The following is a 19,245-nucleotide window of genomic DNA, read 5'->3' on the forward strand; positions in this document are numbered from 1 at the left end:
AAAGCTTGATGGTTCGCTGGTCAAGAAGTGCACTGCAATTTTAACACTCGCTCTGGCAACGACTAATATCTCCGTGCAATACTTTGCAACGGATTCTAGAGACCTGCTGACTACTTGCTCATCTATAACAATCTTCATCGCCACTATAATTTCAATATTTAGCGCAATATTATGTCGTATAGCTAAGTCTCATCGTCTCAGAAGTTATCTACATCTCGCGCAGTCCATTCCAAAGGTTCCCAACATCCGTAAACTCAACTTCCTGTAGCATCGACCACCAATTTGGAAACGGATCAGGTACAGACACAGAAGCACTGACAGCGGCGCTCATGGATTGATTCTGTGTTGGCACCGGCACATCATTGCCATCTTCTCTCCTTGACGAGTTTCGATCTGCGTGGCTGATCTGCTGCAGATGCTGGTCTGATCTATCCACAATACGGTATTCATGAATCGACTGGTGCAAAGCCTCGAAATCAGCTCTTGACCGACCTCTATATCTCCCTTCGTCTTCAGTAGCTCTTTTATATAGAAGAGATGAGTTTTGAATGGTTTTAATCTGCTCTTGTTAGCTTCGACCGTCTCTACTGGAAGATGAGCTTACCCAGCCACCCGCTAGCTCCCAGGCATTCTGGAATTCTTCGAGATACTCTAGTCCCCAATTCATCAGCTGTTCGGCCTTTGTACTCCGACCCAGATTCATCCTTGGATATCGGAACACGTAGAGGTTTAGAAAACATGCTGTGAAAGCACAAAAGCCAGAGAAAGGCGTCATGAGCGGGATGCCACACTCTGATGCTTCTTGTAGCAAGCAAGCGATTTGTTCTGATGCACTGAATAGCTCTCTGGCACTTTGATCCCACCAGCCAGGCGGTGCTTCGGCTTCGAGGAGCGGAGGATCCACGGGGCCGCGAGGTGTCATATCTCCGATGGGTAAGAAGGGAAAGTACTCCCGATGAAGCATGATGGTACTTAAATATTGTTAGTGTACGTCTCGTAGAGCAATAGTGGACCTTACGTGAGGTAGTAGAGCATGTTGAGATAGATGAAAGATTCACCGTGACCGAGTGTCATATGCACAACAACGCTATGCTGTGGATACCAAAGCCTCTTATGCTGGCTTTTCCTCCACTCTTCCAACCGACTTCGACACTGATACCAAGACGAGCTAGGAACCCAAGGACAATTCTCAGCTGCACACATGCCCGGTGCACATCGCCCATTATTAAACACAAAAGACATTGCTTGCGCATAGATGTCAAAACCGAGAGCTATTGACTCGAACCCTTGTGCGAGACCGGATAAGTCGCCTGCGCTGTAGTTGAGCGAAGTGGCGTCGAAGCCAAAGGCGAAGTCGGTGTAGTTGAGTGGCCGGGGTACTTTGAGTTTGTGCATTTCTGACATGGGAAGCATTCGTGGGTTGTATGTTCCCGAATTGATGGTGCAGTCCATAATGAAGCAGGCCCAGTACGTTCGCGATTCGACGGCTATAGCCATGGCATCTGTGTCGCTGTTTTGGGAGACGTCAAGTGGATGGGGAGTAATCCGTGAGCTGTGGAGAGATTGCATGATGCGAATTGCCATGCCTGAACATGTTAGACCATTTATATATCGGTGATGAGAAAACATACCGCAGTGCATCCAAGCTTTGTGATATTCGCGCACACCCCATTCATACAATGTCAAGATGAGTAAAGCTTGCACGACTTGTACTTTGGGTGGCTGTAGAATAGCATCGGACAATGTGCTCCAAGCATAAGTCGCGTATGATTCGCTACCCCTCAAGCCTCTTAGCCAATCCCCCGTAACTATAGAACATTGTTTTCTCGTGATGGCAAGAGTCGTAGCGAGAAGTGCTTTGCCCTCTTTGGTTCGGACAGTCTGATACTCTTTGATGAAAGATGACGCTTGAAGGATTCTCAGCTCAGGAAACTTGGCAGTGAATATGTTGAGAGCCTTTAAAATAACGCCCATCGGTAAGTTAGTAAGGTGCTCATCCATGGTATCGAGTTCATTGTGTGAAGTCGTTTGTCGTGATGGGATAGGTGTCATGGGGCTCATGACAGACGGTGTTGAAATCACCGAGACTTCGTCCCCGCGTGGAGTCGAAATTGCCGATGCATTCTGAGCTCTTCTTGCGACCTTCTTAGCAGATCTGACTTGCGGCCTTGTAAGTTCGCAGCCAGAGATATTTAGTCTGTCACATCTCGAGCAAGGTGCCGTTCCAGTGTGGACGCATTTAACCTTGGCTTTTCTTCAGTAAAAGGAAAAGTCAGTTTTCTTCTAGTAAGTGTTTCTTGGAGGTCAACTTACCTGCACTGCTCGCAAGATAAACTGGATCGCATTGTTGATATCTGGGCGGGAATGAATATGGTGGTCGGCTTTGAAATTGGTTCCAGAAAAAATGGGATACGAGAATTATGGTACCAGTCGTCGGAACTCGGGTTTCAGGACCGAGTTCCGACAACGCTAAGAATAAATACATCTGGACTATACTTCGAAAGTTAACGAGGCATATAGCAAGAATATATTTATCCTGAGTTGGATAACAGTTATATCGCAACTAACTATTATCTACTGGCTGTTCGCAAGTTGTCTACAACATCTGTGTCTTAACCTGAGTCGTCTCTCGGCATTACGTTTTGACCTCTTGAATCATTAAAATGCTGGCCTCATACACTCATTAGTGAGGCAGTTGAGCTGAAAAAGAAAATGTGCTGTAGGCATTTTATTGGGCACAACAAATGATTCCTACATGAGAACCCGCTCTGGCATCCGTAGACGGCAAGAATCGCGAGAATTGATGATCTGAGCGGCTAGGTAAGATATGATCCCTGTATATTGGTTTTGATTTGACTACGCCTACCTGAGAGGAGATCTTTCCTTTTCGGCCTCTTCTGACAAACCTCCACGTACTGTCATCGTCAACTTGTCAGAAATATTGCTTAAGTTATCAGAAACAGTGGTTATCAGAAGGATAAAAGACGAAACAAGCAGGTCAGTTTTGGATCAGACCTCATAAACCACTTACAAACGTTAGGAGGCTAACTAACCATCTATACAGCACGGATCAAAATGTGTCTTGGTTCCTTCAAGTTTTGGAAGAAACGCCAGAAGGACCCGGAAGAACCTTTAACTCATTCTCGACCACAACTCCAAACGAATTCCTCCCCCATCGCCCCCGCCGCTTCTGTTGTCCCAATTGACTCAGACGCTTCCGTTGCCACCGTCGCTCCGGTCGAATCTACGCCAAATATCGTTGCTGAACTCCAGGAACGACTTTGGAACCAAGCATACAATGAATTTAAAGACAAAGAATCCGACCTTGTTGCAGCCTATGAAGGACTGATATCTTCAAAGGCCCCGTACATGGAAGACAATCAACAAACCAATACACTTTCGCCGCAGGAGAAATGGGACCAGATGAGGAAGACCGCCGAAGAAGGCCTGCAGACAACAGAAAGAAGTACAGAGATACAAGGAAAAATTCACGGAGTCTTCGAATACGCGGCCCCTATCAAGGGAATCGTAGATCGAATCATGCCATCTGTGCCTCAAGCTCAAGTACCTTGGCTTGCTGTGTCTTTGACATTTGAAGTAGGTGACTAAAGGAGGCCAACGCTTCAGCTACCCACAGTTCCCGGACATAGCTAACGAGTCCAGATATTCTCCAAACCTTTCAAGGAACCCGGGATCAATCGTACAGGTCTGTTAGATGTGATATCCAAGACACAAGAGTATATGAGCCTGTCAGACTATCTTGTGGATGACAATGGTCTGCAGTCAGATCTGCATCGCAAACTCGAGAAGGACACCGTTCAGCTTTACCAGACACTGCTTTCCTACCAGATCAAGAGTATCTACTGTTTCCACAAAAACGAACTCAAGAGATTTGTCAGGAACGTCTTCAAGGTGGATGACTGGAGCAGTCAGCTGGACGCCATCAAGACTGCCGAGGCGCTCGTATGGGACGACGTGAAGAGGTTTCAGAACCAAATATTGGTTGATCATCTATGAAGACAGTCGTCTGACGCGCAGAGCTCTCTCAAGGCACTCACAGAGATGTCAATGGGGGTGCGTCGCTTGATCCGAGACCAACAAGAGAGAGAAATCGAAAAGGACAACAAAGAATGCCGGCAGCATCTGAAGCGGACAGACCCTTCGCTTGACAAAGAGAGAATTCTCGATACAAAGGGAAACCTTCTTCGAGAGTCATACGGCTGGGTCATCGATCATCCCCAGTTCCAGGACTGGAAGACGAATGTGCACCACCGTCGACTATGGATCAGAGGAGACGCTGGTAAAGGCAAAACAATGCTCCTGTGCGGCATTATCGAGGAGTTGGAAAAAGATCCTTTCCATCGGCTATGCTACTTCTTTTGTCAAGCCACAGATGAGAAGTTGAGGGACGGGAAGTGTGTTTTGCGCGGTCTACTTTTCCATTTGATCAAACAATATCCGTGGCTCATCTCACACGTTCGGAAGGACTACGACGATAGCGGAGTGAAACTTTTCAACGACCACAACGCTTGGCAAGCCCTTCGGAAGATTTTTCTATCAGTATTGAATGACAAGAGTCTCGAAGAAGTCACCATAATCGTGGATGCACTTGATGAATGTGTGACTCATCGTGACGAACTTCTCAAGTTTATATGCGATGTGTCATCTGGCTCACGAGCGAAGCTCATTGTTTCAAGCCGACCTCTCTGAACGATACAGAAGGCTTTGCAAGGTGATGGAAGCAACTCAACAATGCTTGCACTCGAACTTAATGATGATCTTATCTCTGATGCAGTTAAGAGGTTCATCGACAACAGGGTTGCAACTCTGGCCAAGCCAGAACCCTTTCAACACAACCCGGACATCTGCGACGAAATTACCAAACATCTCACCGACAACGCAAACAATACTTTCCTTTGGGTAGCATTGGTATTCCAGGAGTTATCAAAGGGCACGGTCGAGCGCATAGGCCATGTGAAAGCCATCCTCAAGAAGTCGCCTCCAGGTCTCGATAACCTATACGATCAAATGTTGGAAACCATTCGCAGGGAGTCACGAGATTTCGAGATTTGCATAGAGATACTAGCGGCCAACTCGGTTGTAACACGCCCTGTGTCTATAGATGAACTGCTTTGCATCCTGGACGCGAACGTCGCCTCTGAACTCAATGTTATGGATTTGGAGCGAATTATCATATCATGCGGCTCGTTCCTCCATCTGCAAAAGAGCGTCGTCTACTTTATACACCAGTCTGCCGTGGATTTCCTTCTTAAGGACGAGTTGTCTAGGTTTCCGAGAATCCCAGACTGGCATCGTGCAGTATTTCAGAACGCATTGCATACGCTTCGCGCATCCCCCTCACTTAAACGCGATATCTACAACTTGGAAGAGCCTGGACTGACAAAGAAAGATGTCAAGACGCCCGACCCTGATCCACTGTTACCCATTTGTTATTCCTGCATTCATTGGGTTGACCACCTGCGAGTGTATCTATTGCCAGACGGAAGAAAAGAACATTTAGGATCAGAACCTGTGGAAGACGTATCATTAGTCTATGCCTTTCTGAACATCAAGTTCCTATTTTGGATCGAGGCTCTTAGTCTACTCCAAAATGTCCCACAGGCTATTAAATCGACCCAAAATCTACAAATGTTACTTGTAAGTCATTAACACCAATGTGCCATGTTCAAACTAGTGTGTGCATGAGGGTGGAAAGTCAAGCTCGGTAGAGCAATTGACCAAAGACTTCGTACAAGATGCAAATCGATTCCTGCTATATCACAAATACTGCGTACAAGAATATCCACTTCAGATTTATGCTGGATGTCTCGTCTTTAGCCCAAAAGATAGCATTGTAAAGAATAAAGAATTGTTTCCAGTCACATGCGCCGAAATGGGTCACAGCAGCATCTGGTCTGGATTCAACCTGGGATCCATGTTTGCAGACTCTAAAAGAGCATCAGGGTAATCTGACCACCGTAGCTTATTCCCCTGACGATAAGTGGTTGGTTTCTGGATCTAAAGACGGCACAGTCAAGCTCTGGGATGCAGAGAGTGGAACTTGTATTCACACATGCACTCATCAAGGCGACGAGGGTCGAGATACCCCAACATATCATACCACATTTTCGAATGACGGCAAATCGTTTGTGTCAGCTTCTAAGGACGGGAACGTGGCGATTTGGGATCTGTCAACAGGAAATCTTATCTCCAGGCAACGGGCGCATAAGGTCGAAACATGGACCATGGCAATGTCTTCAGACGGCTGCACCTTTGCCTATTTACTAACCAGGACCATAGTTCTGATATGGGATAGAAACACAAGCATATCTTTTCGCATATTCTCATATCCCGAAGAAGCCGTCTCATTAGCTTTGAGTCCAGGTGGTGAATACCTTGCTGCGATTAATGGCCAAGGCTGCATGGTCCGGAACACTTTGAACGGCAACCTAACGATGTTGACTTCAAATTATGGCCCGTCTTCGGCTACTTGGTCAACAGATGGATTGTTTCTTGCCTCAGCAGGCAGAGATGGCTTCATCGAGGTTTGGGAATGGCATGCTGGCCAGAGCAATCCGAAACTAAGAGTCCAAGGGAAATCGAACTATCCAATAAGGTACATCACCTGTATGGCGTTCTCGTCCGACACATCGTTACTGGCGGCAGGCACACCTAACGATATCTTCATTTGGAAAGTCGAGACGGGCGCTTTAGCATGGGCTATTAATGATGTCTCACAGATTACATCGACATCTTCCTCAAGTGACAACCTGCACCTCCTATCGGGATGTGAGGGTTACATGATCAAGATTTGGGATCTATCAAAGTCTCATGAAAGCAGATCGAGACCCAGCTCTAGAGATTTGCTAAACCTTCATTGGTCTGATACTGATCGATTCACGGAATATTTTCCCGACATAGGTGAAATAAGAGTCTATGGAAAACACACATCCATTGGATTACGTGAAGTGCATCCGGAAGTCTTTGCAATCTCACGGGACGGCCAACAGCTGGCATCCGTCTCTGTTACTGGACTCAAAATAACAATTTGGGATACTCAGACTGGCAAAGTACTCAGGGAGTTGGATCATAACATAGAGGAAGCTGTTTTCGACTCTGAGAGCTCCGAAAGTATCGAGGAGCGTAAGATTCAGCGCTTAGCTATCTGGTCCCGATTCAGCAGATATCTTTTTCCAAACTCGTTAGCATTCGGCGATACTTTTCAACTTGCATCAAGTGTTTTGGGATTAATCAAGATCTGGAACACATCTGATGGCAGTTGTTTGAACAGTCCAGACCTAGGCGATAGTCGTAGCAGTATGATTGTATTTTCGAAGACAGGACGGTGGCTTGCTGCTCTATCATACAGTTACGAATTCAACACTACAACAATCAAGCTGTGGGATACGACCAGTCGGAACTGTATGACGATAAAACCCCCCGGCGATAGAGTTTTCGATGGCATCAATGCCCTCAGCTTTTCAGCTGATAGCCTACTGCTTGCAGCCAGTGCATATAATTTCGGAAACGCAGTGGCATACATATTCGATCTGAGCTCAGGGGACATTGTATGCCAGTTCGCATACAAACAGTTTAGATCAACTCCTGCGCAATTTGACAGCAACAATGAACAACTTCTCCATACCGAACATGGATTCTTCAGCATGGAAGACGCAATAGTTGAAGGACGAAGAAAGGATCTGCTCCACGGTTATAGTCTCGACTATGACGGACGTGACCAATGGATCACGCTGAACGGGGAAAAGATATTATGGATTCCCGATGGATCCAAGTTTTCTAAGTATTACGACATGAGCCCTTTCATTGATGGTTCCAGAGTCATATGGACAAGAGAGACAAAAGGTCCAGTGCAGTTGTTCTTTACTGCACGAGACTGAGATTGGGCATATGTACGACCACCTCTCGATTATGAACTACTGGAATCTTGAAGCATAAGAGCTGGGATAAGTCGGTCAGCTAATGCGATTTTGATCAAACTTGGGTTTTTATTTATTTTCACAGTAAAAGCTTAATGTTTTATCATTCTGACATCTATGTTTTCTTTACTACAGTGTTCGGAAAGGTACTGATCTGATTGAACGCTTATGTAATTGTTGTACGAGTGATGACAGATAGACTCATCGAATAATATGAGAACTTGATCATGATTGAAAGACTTAAACATGCTAGTTTGGCCGTACCACGTAACCGTTCTAGACTTTGAGGCCCGGCTAGACTTGTCCCTATGAAGAAATCTCCGAGCCTTGTGAAACTCAGAGGTCCCAAATATCGTCGTAGGTGCTCCATACTTCAGCAAACTCCAGAAAAAAGTGGACAGTATTATGCTGTAACTATTCTCGCAGGTTGATCTAGTATTCTTTCAGATTGTACATTTGACTCAACTTTAACTAGACCTCTTAATCTTTGTTATGTTAATGTATCCATTCAATCGTGAAATGGAAAGTAAATAACCCCTGTAGTCTGGCTTACTGTTACATCGAGGATCTTTTGTCCAGGACTAGGGAACCCCTGTTGTTTAGTTGTCCTCGGGTTACAGAAAACCTTTGATCACTTACCTAGGTGTCAAAATAGTCTAGTCATCTTTTATCCGCTATCAGACTACTTATTCCCTATTGTCTTAGGCTGAAGTCTTAGCTTTTCTGTCATCCTCTCGACATACCCAAAGAAATCGGCCAAGGGCGCCAATCACACCATATCTGTTGCCTGTGTGTGCTGTGCCTCTTGTCCACTCTAGCCGATTTACAAGGCTGTATCAATCACTTTAGCCGCTGTTTTCGTATAAGAGCAAGGTCTGCACCTCACCGAAGGATTCACTAGAGTCTTGCTACGCTGTTAACAACACCTAATATTCTTCAAAATGCCTTCAGCGACAGAATTCTTCGGCATCAGCGCCAGCAATTTGGGGCCTCTAACGAAAACATTCACAGCGCCTCCATCATGCACAGCAACTACAAACACCGACCACATACTCTTTGTCAATGCGACATCTCCTTACCTAAATTATCTCATGTCTTCGTCCTGCAGACCCAAACCCTTTGGCGATTGTTATCCCAGTGGAAGCGATTATGACTCGTGGGGGAAGCAGACGTCGACACTTGTTTTTGGACAAGGAGTCTATCACTATTTCTCCCCAGGACTTGCCTGCCCTGATGGTTGGGAGACCGCTGCGACGTTGAAACATGGCAGTAAGAGTGGCGAGATTGACGTTTCGGGTGCTTTGACTGTTTCAGCGACAGACATAACTTCTCAGCTTTATGCCAACGGTATTGCAATGCCACTCCATCCGACAGATTTTTGGAGGAATGTTCTTGACAAGTCCGAGACTCTTGCGTTTTGTTGTCCAAGGTACGTTTAATGCTAGCCACGCAACAACAAATACTAACTGGTACACACAGCGGCTATGTAGGCGACATCAACGGATTCTGTAGATCCACTCTCGGTCCACTAACGCCTACCATGAGCAACCAACCGGACCCAGAAGTCTGCCAGATCTGGGTTCGTGACGGCGACTATGTATTCACCGTTACGAGTTTGGACGGTGTAACTGAGCGCAATGGTTTGCGGTCGATGGTGCCTATAACAGCCACTGATGCTACGACGACTACAAGAGTGCTTGCGGGCGAGTGGGGAGAAACGCAGTTGGACGATCTTGCATATGCGACTTGGGTACCTGCTGTGACTCTGATTCACCAGGAGACTGCAGCGGGGAGTGCGGACAAGGGTGAGAAAGGTGATGATGACAAAGAGAAAGATGATAAGAGTGCTGCTTCTAGAGTTGGTGGTGTTGTCAGTGTACTTGGAGCGACTCTTGGGCTGTTGGTAGGTGCTGGTATGTTGGTGGCGTGGTGATTCTTGATAGTGATACAATCATGTTGTTTCTTTGCCAATGTTACACTGACTGCTTACCTGTCAGTACATATCATCTATTCAGATACTTTGTAACAAAAGACAGCATTTTCAGTCTCTGTTTCATAGCCACTTAATTTCTATAAGTAGTTACCTCCATCGCCGCTGCCTTGAGTAAACAAAATACCCTCACCTAAAGATAACCTCCGTCGAAAACTTCGGATGATCAATCTCCACGAAAGAAAGCCACGTCTCCTTCAACAATTAGTATCCCGCACTTGAACGACAGTTCAAACACATCCTCAATACACAGCTCCAATCTGTGATATTGATAGTTATAGACATGTCTGGTGTAGCGGTAAACAACTCTATCAACCCAACAAGCCCAAACTTATTCTAACACTCCCAAGCCATTTTACCTTCTGAGTCGATCAGATGAACAATACAGACAAGGTTCTTTGCCACACATAAGCTTCACGTCCTACTAACAGAATAATAGTCAAAGACCGCTTCAACCGCAAATGGTCACGCTCCGACGGCCCTCCACCACGTATAGAAAACATATTCCACGTCGACGAAGCAGAGTTCCGTGCCAGTCATCGTGGTCAAAGATGGAACTCGTATAGACTTAGACGACACGGCTCTTGGAGCTTCGGTTTCCATGGAACAACGCGCTTATGTCATGTTGGGTGCGAATTGGGAGAAAGGAATAGACGGCTGTTAGTCTGTCAGAACGATGCGTGTGGTATTTATGGGATAATCAACCATTCGTTCAAAGTCAGCCGGTCAGGTAAAAATTTTCTTTGTTTTTTGAAGTATTGCTGACTTTTAAGCTCGTGGATTGTTTGGAAAGGGGATTTATACGACGCAATCTTCATACAGTAAGTTCCAACTTGTCGATCAGTAAAGGTACTAACAAGAGACAGAAGCAGACATGTTTTCTCAAACTCGCGCCACTGGGTGTGGTCTCAAAGCGATGTTGCTGTGTAAATATGTCCCTGGACGTGTTCAGCGCCTTCGTATTGGGAACCCGTTCCGAACTAGGCCTTGCAGAGGATACGACAGTGTAAGAACCAAGGTGACTCTGAAACTTATGAGACATGTAATTTACTGACTATCTGGTATAGGTCGAAGCCGTTTTGATGAAAGACGGGGGAATGACAAATCATCACGAGGCGGTTGTGTATCGAGATGATGCAATTGTTCCTGTTGGCGTCATCACGTATATGAAGTAACATCGACAAGCAGTAACTTCCAAGATATACATAACTCAAATTAAAGAAACTAAAGTTTATGAATTTCATTCATTGTTACAGAGGTACAAGCTTCCAAGCCGCACTTGATAAGCCAGACTCCTCATGTGAACATAAACATCAGTCTCATTGACCGACAGATCTAATTAATAAATACAAGTAAGAACAACGTATTAGTAATAGCCCCTCCTAAGCCGCTTTCCCATTGAATAAGCCATTCTCAATTATATCATCCATAATCCTCTGACAAATCCCTACATGCGCCAAATCAGTATATCTCGAAACAAACGGCATAAGCAACCCATGCGCCTCAACAACCACCTCCTCAAAAAGCTCCCACTCCTCCACAAGCGTCCCATTACTACTCGGCGTCCCTGGGTCTGGCGCTTGTCTCACAAGACACTCTATCCAGACCGTGACGCTAGCTCTCGCGTCGACGCGCGCGCGAACGCCATTGTGAATTTTGAGAAAGGTAATAGGCCAGTACTCATCCTGCGTTAAACCCGCGACGAGCTCTAGTCGCTGAAAGCAAAGGAAGCTTCTGACGCTGCTGTTTGGTGGGCCGAAGAAGGGCTCGCTTTGGACGCGTGCCGTGTCGGGGGGGATCTCAGAGAAGCTTGTGAATACTGCATTGTGCTTTAGGAGGGGCGTAAAGGTTTGGATGTGAGCGAGGACGGCTTCTGGGGGCACGTGGCCTGGGATGGGTGCTGTGACGAGAACTTGATGCTTTAAGCGCATGGCCTTTTTGCGCATTTGCGTATATTATATCGTGGTTTGTCAATTGGATCTTATATAAGAGGTTAGTCATGGTTTGTCATGCATATGATGGGTGCAGCATATGAAACCTAGACCACGTGTGTATCCGTTCGGGCATGGCATGGCATGGCTTCTTGGCTCGAGCTCTGCTCTCTTCTTACCTACCAATGAATCAGAATCAGATTGACCTTGTCTTCCCCGCAGCAGGCGATTGTGAGATGATTCGAGTGTTCCAACCCTTTTAGGTCAGCTCTAATAAGCATCGAGAGCTGGTTATGAGGCATTGGAGGGGAACAGCATACGATATTATCTCAGGGGACATTTGTTGACTCCCCAAGGGAGGGAAATGCTGATGGATAAAAAAAAGTGAGGCTGTTGATTTTCCGCTCGGGCCCTTGGAATGAAAAATAATCAGGAGGCACAGCAATTGGCCGTTCGTCGCCCCATAATGGTTGGGAAAAGGGAGAAATCAACTTTCTGAACCAATAGTATCCTCTGATTTCTCGCTTTGACAGTTCTATAATTAGCCTCATTTGACTCTGCCGTGTGGGGAAACTTTAATGCCGAGATAAGCTGTGGACAAAGCTCCAGGTTATGTCGACACTTTATCTCATATTGAACTCTCGATTAAATACTATAACGATCAATGCTAAACTCTCTCAGTCTTGATACCCCTGGGAAGTGCGAGATGATCCAGTTTGCCAGATCTCTTCAAATCTCGCAACCACTTCTTCGCACCCTCATACCCCATCTCCCGTATATCATCAAACTTTTCCATATCAAATGTCCCAGTTTTACCCAAATCATGCAGCATATACAAACACTCCGGAGTGTCCTGAATGGCCTTGATCTCGTTGGTGTTGGTTGAAAACGTTATAAGTTCGAGCAGTTGCAGCGAGCCCCAGACGTCTCCATCAGACCCCACAGCCCCATGCGGTGAATCTCTGTGTGGCTTTCGTGAACTCGTGCAAGGGAACATCATTTGAGCAAAATTCCACCATCCTGATACTGATTGGCCAAGTGTTTGTGGTGGCGGCGCACCAGCTGTGTTGGAGACATCGAATGCCAGAACAATCTCAGCACCAAGTGACAAAGCTGGGAAGACAGGAACGTTGGCCGAGAAGCACCCATCAACAAGGATATCGCCCTCCCCCTCCACGGCAAACGGCGGAAAGATGGGTGGGATGCTCATAGAAGCCCGAACCATCTGCCAAAGAGACCGGGCTTGGGGATACATAGTCTGACCTCGACCACCTTGACTCATGTTCGTCGCATTGCAATAAAACGCCAATCTTAGATCACTGGAATCTAGGTCTTGGTCCATGGCCGAAGATACGTGGCTCGTAAACATGGTGCCAGATGTCCAAGCCAAGACAGGCATCGTGAAATCCATAAGATATCTGTACCAGCGCGACACCTTGCTAAAAGCCCTGGCAGCCTCTACCGTGCGATCAATAGACATGTGGCTTGAGTATAGAGCACCAATAAAGGCACCCATAGAAGTACCACCCACTATGTCAAACGGTATACCTTCCTCCTCGAGAGCTTGCAGGGTACCCAAGTGGGCGAATCCGCGAGCGCCACCTCCGCCGAATACGACAGCGATTGACCGTCCAGTTATGCGACGTGCCAGGCGCTCAAAATCACGACAAGAGTCAGTATTGGTAAGGCGGACTCTCTCGATATGGGAGGTGTGGGCCGCAAGCCATGGCCGATCCTATACTCGATTAGTCTGCTTTGTACGAATCCCGGCAGCCCAATAACTTACTTGTATGTATGGTCTCGTGATAGCCTGAGGGCAAAACTCGTCTTCCCCATCATCAACGAGGACAAGAACCTTCTGGGCAAGTGTTCCATGTCTCTCCAGCTTCAACTCGACTCTGGTTATTCTTGGATCCGCATCATCCATAGCCATGAGGATAATCAGATCAGCCTATTGCACCCAGTCAGTATTTTTGCTCAAAGCCCATCAAGTGCGGAGCATCTCACCGTTGAAATACAAATATCGTTCCACGTCGAGTCCACCGAATTCTCTCCAACAAGTATAGATAAATTAGAATTTTGCTCGACATGAGCGACGTAATCCTCCAAATACTTATTCCCAGCATCAGTGAACACAGAATCACCTATAGCACTGATGACACTATGAGACTCCACAAACGATACACTTTCCTTGTCGTAAATACCGAGCGTCACTAACGCAGAAGATAGAAGTGTTGCGCACTTTGCAGCGGGGACTTCGACAGAGAGTGGGAACACAGCAATACTCCGAAGACGATTAGGGTCTGATGGCATTGTATTCGGTTGGGCCTGGTCAGTCCGGGGTGGTTGAGCGATACTGCCCCAGAGCTTTGTTCCTAGATCGGGTGCGTAGTTGATGAGTTTCTGGTAAGCTGACTTTTGTAATTGTGCTATTTCGGACTTTCGGATCGCGTGAGCTGCAGATGGCCTTGGGTGGTTTGTGTGGAACTCGAGCACGCCGAAGGCATTTCCTGGACCATACTCCTTGATGTGCATATCTCCGGCGGCTGTGCTCTCTTCACTAATGCGGATACGTCCTTTGACGACAAGAGAGATGCAATCACTACCAAGTGTCAGCAAGAGTGACTTGAATTGTTGTGAGTAAGAATAACTACTTACATAACGTCTCCCTTTTTGTAGATCTCTCCTCCAGCTTTGATCGTTGACCAGTCCAGCGTAAAGTCTATCAGTGAAATCAAAGGGGGTAGAAGATCATGCATCTTGGCAGCCAGCACCACCAACATCTGAGGGCACAGGTCCGTAAGCCGCCGAAGGAAGGTTCTCGGCAACAGGCCAACTGTTGACTTTGTTACTGCTCTAAAGTCGAATTGAGATTTGTTGTTTTGAATTAAGCTGCTGTGACCGATCATGTCACCGGGGCTTAACTTGGACATTGGTACCTACACCCGTTAGCATTGTCTCGTTGGAAAGTCGAAATTATAGTCACCTTGGCTGATTGTGTATTTTTCGTGTCCTCATTTCGCGCCTCCAAAGTACCGTCTATCACGAGAAGAACACCTGGATATCGCTCCCCATGATGTGCCACATACTCCCCTTGACTAAGAGACAGGATCTCCATGTTGGCTTCGGCGTCGTCCATGATCGCTTGATCTATAGGATCATCACTCCGTACGTTAAGGCCTTTGGGATGCATAAGCATGTTGATGACTCGTTTAGCAGCATGTACTCTTATCCGCCTGGTATCAGGTGTTCGTTCCTTGAAATGCGGGATACTTTGACGCTTGCGCTCTGTCTTGGAGAGGATGGACTGCGATTTGAACACGCCGAGGTTGCCATCGTCATTTGATGTAACTTGAGGTTTCTCGGTAGTGATCATTAACTTGAGATTTGGATTGCTGCGGCTTTTCGGGAGAGGAAGCTGTGATTCGTTGTACAGGTCCGATCCTAGCATTGATTGTGGTCTTGAGGTGGACGCTATCGATAAGTTTGAAGGTGTGCGTCTTCTTGCTGGTTTTGCATCGTAGATAGCCGCAAAGGCATCATCGAGAGGGCTATAGGGAGATTCAGGATTACCATCCTCGTAACCAAAAAGCGAGGGACCATTGTCGTCGCCAAGCGGGTTGTCGTGAGTAGATCCGCTGTTGATAGTAGTCATCTTCAGCTCGCAGTCTAACACTTGGCCTGTCAAGCCAAAATGGGTCTCAGAAACGGGAAACGTAACGAGGAACAGCTTTTGTAGCAAAGCCTGGATCATCGGAGAGCGCACATCTTCAGGAATGTTGCCTGACTGGCGTAGATTTATTTTTCCAAGCTTCAAGTGAGTCGCCGCTTGGTACAAAACCCTTGCTTCTCCAAATCTCGGATTTGTAGATACATCGTGGCTCTCTTTGGAGAGGATGTCGAGAATTTGGGAGGTGGAGTTGAGACATGCGCCGCGTTTGAGGGACTTGGACACGGCTTGACACTCTGATTGTAGAGATGAGTGACTAGGTAGGGTGGAGATACTATCGGGGATTGTGACGGTGACTTCGCCATCGAGGACGAAGATGAGAGCTGGCGATGGGTTACTCCATGGATCGAATTTCGTGTCTACATATTATTCGAGGTTAGTGACAGTTTATCTGAAGCAGCGGTAGGTATGCATACGTTTGCTAATGTCAAAGTAATCAACGTCCTTGACAAGTCGCTCCAAGGCCAGGTTCTCGACAAACCGAGTGCCTTCGTATGAGCGTACAAGACTGAAGAGATCAGGGTCGAAGTTTCGTAGGCTATCCATGTGTGCACTGTAATATTATTTGAGAGAAACAAAAATAAATACGATGTTTCAGAGGAGATAGACTGCCGTGTAACTTGGATGTTTTCTCACGAGTAGACAGCCAAGATCGAGTAGAATGCAACGTGGGCAATGTGATAAAGAAGTGCTACAAGGTGCAGATGACGTCGAATAAGAAAGTGAACAAGCTAATGTCCTCAACCGAAAATGGAAATAAGTAAGAACTAAGATATGAATCAAGACATTCTTAGCCACTAATTTATTTAAAATTGTCATCCCATTCAAGTCAGACGCGGCGATGAATCTTACAGTAAGCGTCAATTGGGTCAGTAAGCACGTTAGCCATGATAAAGGTACTGGCTGACATGAAGCATGGGTCCGATCTAATGCTTGTTTGGGTTTCGCGTATTAGTTGATTTGGCAATATAGCGAGGCGCGATGATAAAAATGGGCATCACTGCCACCTGGACTTACATCAGATCTTGGTCTCACGTCTATGGGTCCAATATGATCAAAATGGCTGGTAAAGGGTATGCCATTACTCTCGCTTCCGTCTTATTCGGACCCTGCGCAACTCCAGCCCAGCACTTAACCCGCCGCCATCAACGACACTCGCGGAGCTCAAGGCCCTGAGCAGAGACATCGCACTCAGAACACGGAAGCGCCTAGTAGATGGATACACCGACGAGTCCGGGCCAAGGTACTGTGCTGGCGGGCCGCCGCCCGTCGCCAGGCGACGATAACGACCTTCAATCCATCGTTGGACGACAACCTTCTATGCCAATTCCTCCCCATCATCACGATCGGGGGGCGGGGTCGGGCCAGTCGCCCAACAACTCTGGCGGCGGCAGCCTTTCGACGCCCAAGATGAAAATGATCAATCCAGACATCACAGCGAAGCTGTGCAAAGCAGTCTTTCGAGGTGAGAAGGTTCCAGAAGTTATTGACCAACGCGACAAGGATTATCAGAAGTTTAAACAACATCTTATGGAGAAAAAAAACTTGCCCAATGGGCACACGGCCATTCCGAGGCATTCTCATCAAATGTCAAATGTCAAGCATTAATCCAGAACACCTTGGAGTATATACCAGACAAGGCACAGCAGATAAGGGAAGCTAAACCTCCCGCCATTGCACCGGCGCGAGCAGCCGTCGTTCGTCGGTAGACAACAAGACCACACTGGGGCCCAACTATCTTTTCGACGAGATCCTTCTATTTCATTCCATCCCCATCGCGATGGTCGTGTGGCAGGCCTGGTTAATCGGCCACCGATCCTGACAGCATGAGATAGAGTCATCCTTTCCACTTTGAAGTGATACATCCAAGAAGAGAACGTATAGGAGCCATTGCTCAGCGAAGGTGTAGCAGGCATGCTCCAAGAGAGATTGAATCTCGGTCAGCACACGTGCCTGGACCGGAAGATCCAGAAATACGCCGTGTTTGGCGGCACCTGCTGTTTGACGACGCCCTCCACAAAACCAACCTTTGCTGTCGTTCCCACAATGATTCCTCTTCATCATCAAACAACCCACCATGGACAACGGTCAGTTCAACACTACGGAGGCTACCCTCCCTACTGCCGTTGATGAGCGGCTCTGGCAGGTACTGAATACCGATCTGCCGGCGTGGTTTCTCTCTGAAGTCCAGACGTCGGTATTTGACAAAGAGGAGTTCGATACATATTGCTCTTTATGTCACAAAGCGTCCGACGGGATGTCGAAAGAGCCTCCAAGAGGCTCAACGTTCCCGGGGGGCGTGCCTTCTTGGTAACCTGTACTGCTGTAAGTGTGCCTTACTCATACATTCCCATGCTTCTATTCAGAAGTTGAGACGGGCAATCCACTGATAACTCATAATTACTACTGCAACTACAATTTCCAAGGAAATAAATGTTTTTAACCCCGTATAATATGTGTGATTTAATTTCTCTCCAGCCTCTTATAATTCATGCCTCTATTTTTCGAAGTTTAATTGTTTAGTTCGTTCAGTTGACTCGTGGGGCAGAAGCGGAACACAAATGAATTTTCAAGCCAAGGCTTTCAACGCTCTCCATGACGGCAGAGGTGACAACTCGGCTAAAGGGAAAACGATGGAGTTTCAGCAAAGCCTGGCTTAGCGGGTGGCATATCGTTCCGGCGATTGTGGTTATTGTAGAAGCCTGGACCAAGGCCAAAGCCGAACAACAGGATTCTTGGCCCTACTGCAGAAGAGAACTGACTGGCCGTTTCAAACCCCGATTTAACCTGGTTAGTCATCCCTTCAAAGTGACTCTTCCCATAGTTCGTGGCGTTCGAGACATTGGCCATTGCATTCAAGGCCCAGGAACGAGGCGGTATGGACCCAGGCCACCATGTACCTGAAAAAGACTGATACTGCTATCAAACCATTTGGCATCTCGAAGTGAACATAAGGCGACTTTCGTCTTCGTCTTCTTCGTCTTGTTTCATCTCGAGGGGAGGAGGAGGAGGTCTGGTGATTGGAGTGTAAGTTAGCAGAGTGTCAGCACGCTGGGACCACGTGCAAGGCTGCTTTCCCTCGATTAGATAGAGAATTCAAGGCTCGTTAAATCCTCTTTGGTATTTTGTCTCTCATCCTGCAAGGTGTTGTCTTGGCTTCCCATCGCCAAGCCAAGTCTCGACTGTCATCGGCACATGTTACAGGGATGAACTAAAGAGGTACGAGTTGATTCGATGGTTGCGAAAACCCATGCAAGGCACGATCTCGACAAAGTGACAATTCTAGCTGAGAAGAATTGCTTGGCTGCTTGCGAATTTTAGGGTCTCAAGTTAAAACCGGTTTACCGAGCAAGGAAGTGCCATGCGGCTGAGGCTTAGTTAGCCCAGTAGCTTGAAACATTGGCGTCCGTTCTCTCAATCACAGTAATCATCAACAGACTACAGAATATCTGTACGGCGTGTATTAGGACCCATCAACAGCTAAGTACGCTAAACAAGTCTTGTGTTGTCGATAGCTACCAATGAATCGACCAATCAATCAATAAGATCATCTTTCTCAATATCAGAAAATAGGGAACCCCAACTGCCAAGCAAAGACTCCTCTGCCGAGACCAAGGTAGTAGAACCACGCCATTAATCCTAGCTGGTGACATGCTG

The 19,245-nt window shown here is 46.9% G+C and overlaps 8 protein-coding genes across 8 annotated transcripts; 5 read left to right on the forward strand and 3 right to left on the reverse strand.

Moving 5' to 3' along the window:
• Positions 1-208: 208 nt before the first annotated feature.
• Positions 209-2,345, reverse strand: FGSG_11709 (uncharacterized protein; the record flags this gene model as incomplete). Its single annotated transcript, XM_011317523.1, has 5 exons — positions 209-559; positions 605-971; positions 1,019-1,586; positions 1,632-2,254; positions 2,314-2,345. The coding sequence occupies 5 exons, from the start codon at positions 2,343-2,345 to the stop codon at positions 209-211; spliced, it is 1,941 nt and encodes a 646-aa protein (XP_011315825.1).
• Positions 2,346-3,075: 730 nt separating this feature from the next.
• FGSG_00205 (uncharacterized protein) lies at positions 3,076-7,898 on the forward strand (the record flags this gene model as incomplete). Its single annotated transcript, XM_011317524.1, has 5 exons — positions 3,076-3,597; positions 3,664-3,963; positions 4,024-4,618; positions 4,796-5,658; positions 5,880-7,898. The coding sequence occupies 5 exons, from the start codon at positions 3,076-3,078 to the stop codon at positions 7,896-7,898; spliced, it is 4,299 nt and encodes a 1,432-aa protein (XP_011315826.1).
• A 1,579-nt stretch (positions 7,899-9,477) lies between these two features.
• Positions 9,478-9,870, forward strand: FGSG_00206 (uncharacterized protein; the record flags this gene model as incomplete). The annotated part of the gene is made up of 1 exon (XM_011317525.1): positions 9,478-9,870. The coding sequence occupies one exon, from the start codon at positions 9,478-9,480 to the stop codon at positions 9,868-9,870; it is 393 nt and encodes a 130-aa protein (XP_011315827.1).
• Positions 9,871-10,210: 340 nt separating this feature from the next.
• On the forward strand, positions 10,211-11,102 carry FGSG_11710 (uncharacterized protein; the record flags this gene model as incomplete). Its single annotated transcript, XM_011317526.1, has 6 exons — positions 10,211-10,225; positions 10,278-10,320; positions 10,367-10,657; positions 10,701-10,748; positions 10,794-10,933; positions 10,995-11,102. The coding sequence occupies 6 exons, from the start codon at positions 10,211-10,213 to the stop codon at positions 11,100-11,102; spliced, it is 645 nt and encodes a 214-aa protein (XP_011315828.1).
• Positions 11,103-11,349: 247 nt separating this feature from the next.
• Positions 11,350-11,873, reverse strand: FGSG_00207 (uncharacterized protein; the record flags this gene model as incomplete). The annotated part of the gene is made up of 2 exons (XM_011317527.1): positions 11,350-11,374; positions 11,410-11,873. The coding sequence occupies 2 exons, from the start codon at positions 11,871-11,873 to the stop codon at positions 11,350-11,352; spliced, it is 489 nt and encodes a 162-aa protein (XP_011315829.1).
• A 652-nt stretch (positions 11,874-12,525) lies between these two features.
• On the reverse strand, positions 12,526-14,997 carry FGSG_00208 (uncharacterized protein; the record flags this gene model as incomplete). The annotated part of the gene is made up of 5 exons (XM_011317528.1): positions 12,526-13,512; positions 13,645-13,809; positions 13,866-14,460; positions 14,517-14,797; positions 14,845-14,997. The coding sequence occupies 5 exons, from the start codon at positions 14,995-14,997 to the stop codon at positions 12,526-12,528; spliced, it is 2,181 nt and encodes a 726-aa protein (XP_011315830.1).
• Positions 14,998-16,803: 1,806 nt separating this feature from the next.
• On the forward strand, positions 16,804-17,196 carry FGSG_11711 (uncharacterized protein; the record flags this gene model as incomplete). The annotated part of the gene is made up of 1 exon (XM_011317529.1): positions 16,804-17,196. One exon carries the CDS (start codon positions 16,804-16,806, stop codon positions 17,194-17,196), a length of 393 nt encoding a protein of 130 aa, XP_011315831.1.
• Positions 17,197-17,665: 469 nt separating this feature from the next.
• FGSG_11712 (uncharacterized protein) lies at positions 17,666-19,113 on the forward strand (the record flags this gene model as incomplete). Its single annotated transcript, XM_011317530.1, has 5 exons — positions 17,666-17,734; positions 17,835-17,913; positions 18,534-18,615; positions 18,733-18,807; positions 19,056-19,113. 5 exons carry the CDS (start codon positions 17,666-17,668, stop codon positions 19,111-19,113), a joined length of 363 nt encoding a protein of 120 aa, XP_011315832.1.
• Between the last annotated feature and the right edge of the window lie 132 nt (positions 19,114-19,245).

The sequence above is a fragment of the Fusarium graminearum genome, chromosome 1, assembly GCF_000240135.3.
Source record: "Fusarium graminearum PH-1 chromosome 1, whole genome shotgun sequence".
Classification (NCBI taxonomy): domain Eukaryota; kingdom Fungi; phylum Ascomycota; class Sordariomycetes; order Hypocreales; family Nectriaceae; genus Fusarium; species Fusarium graminearum.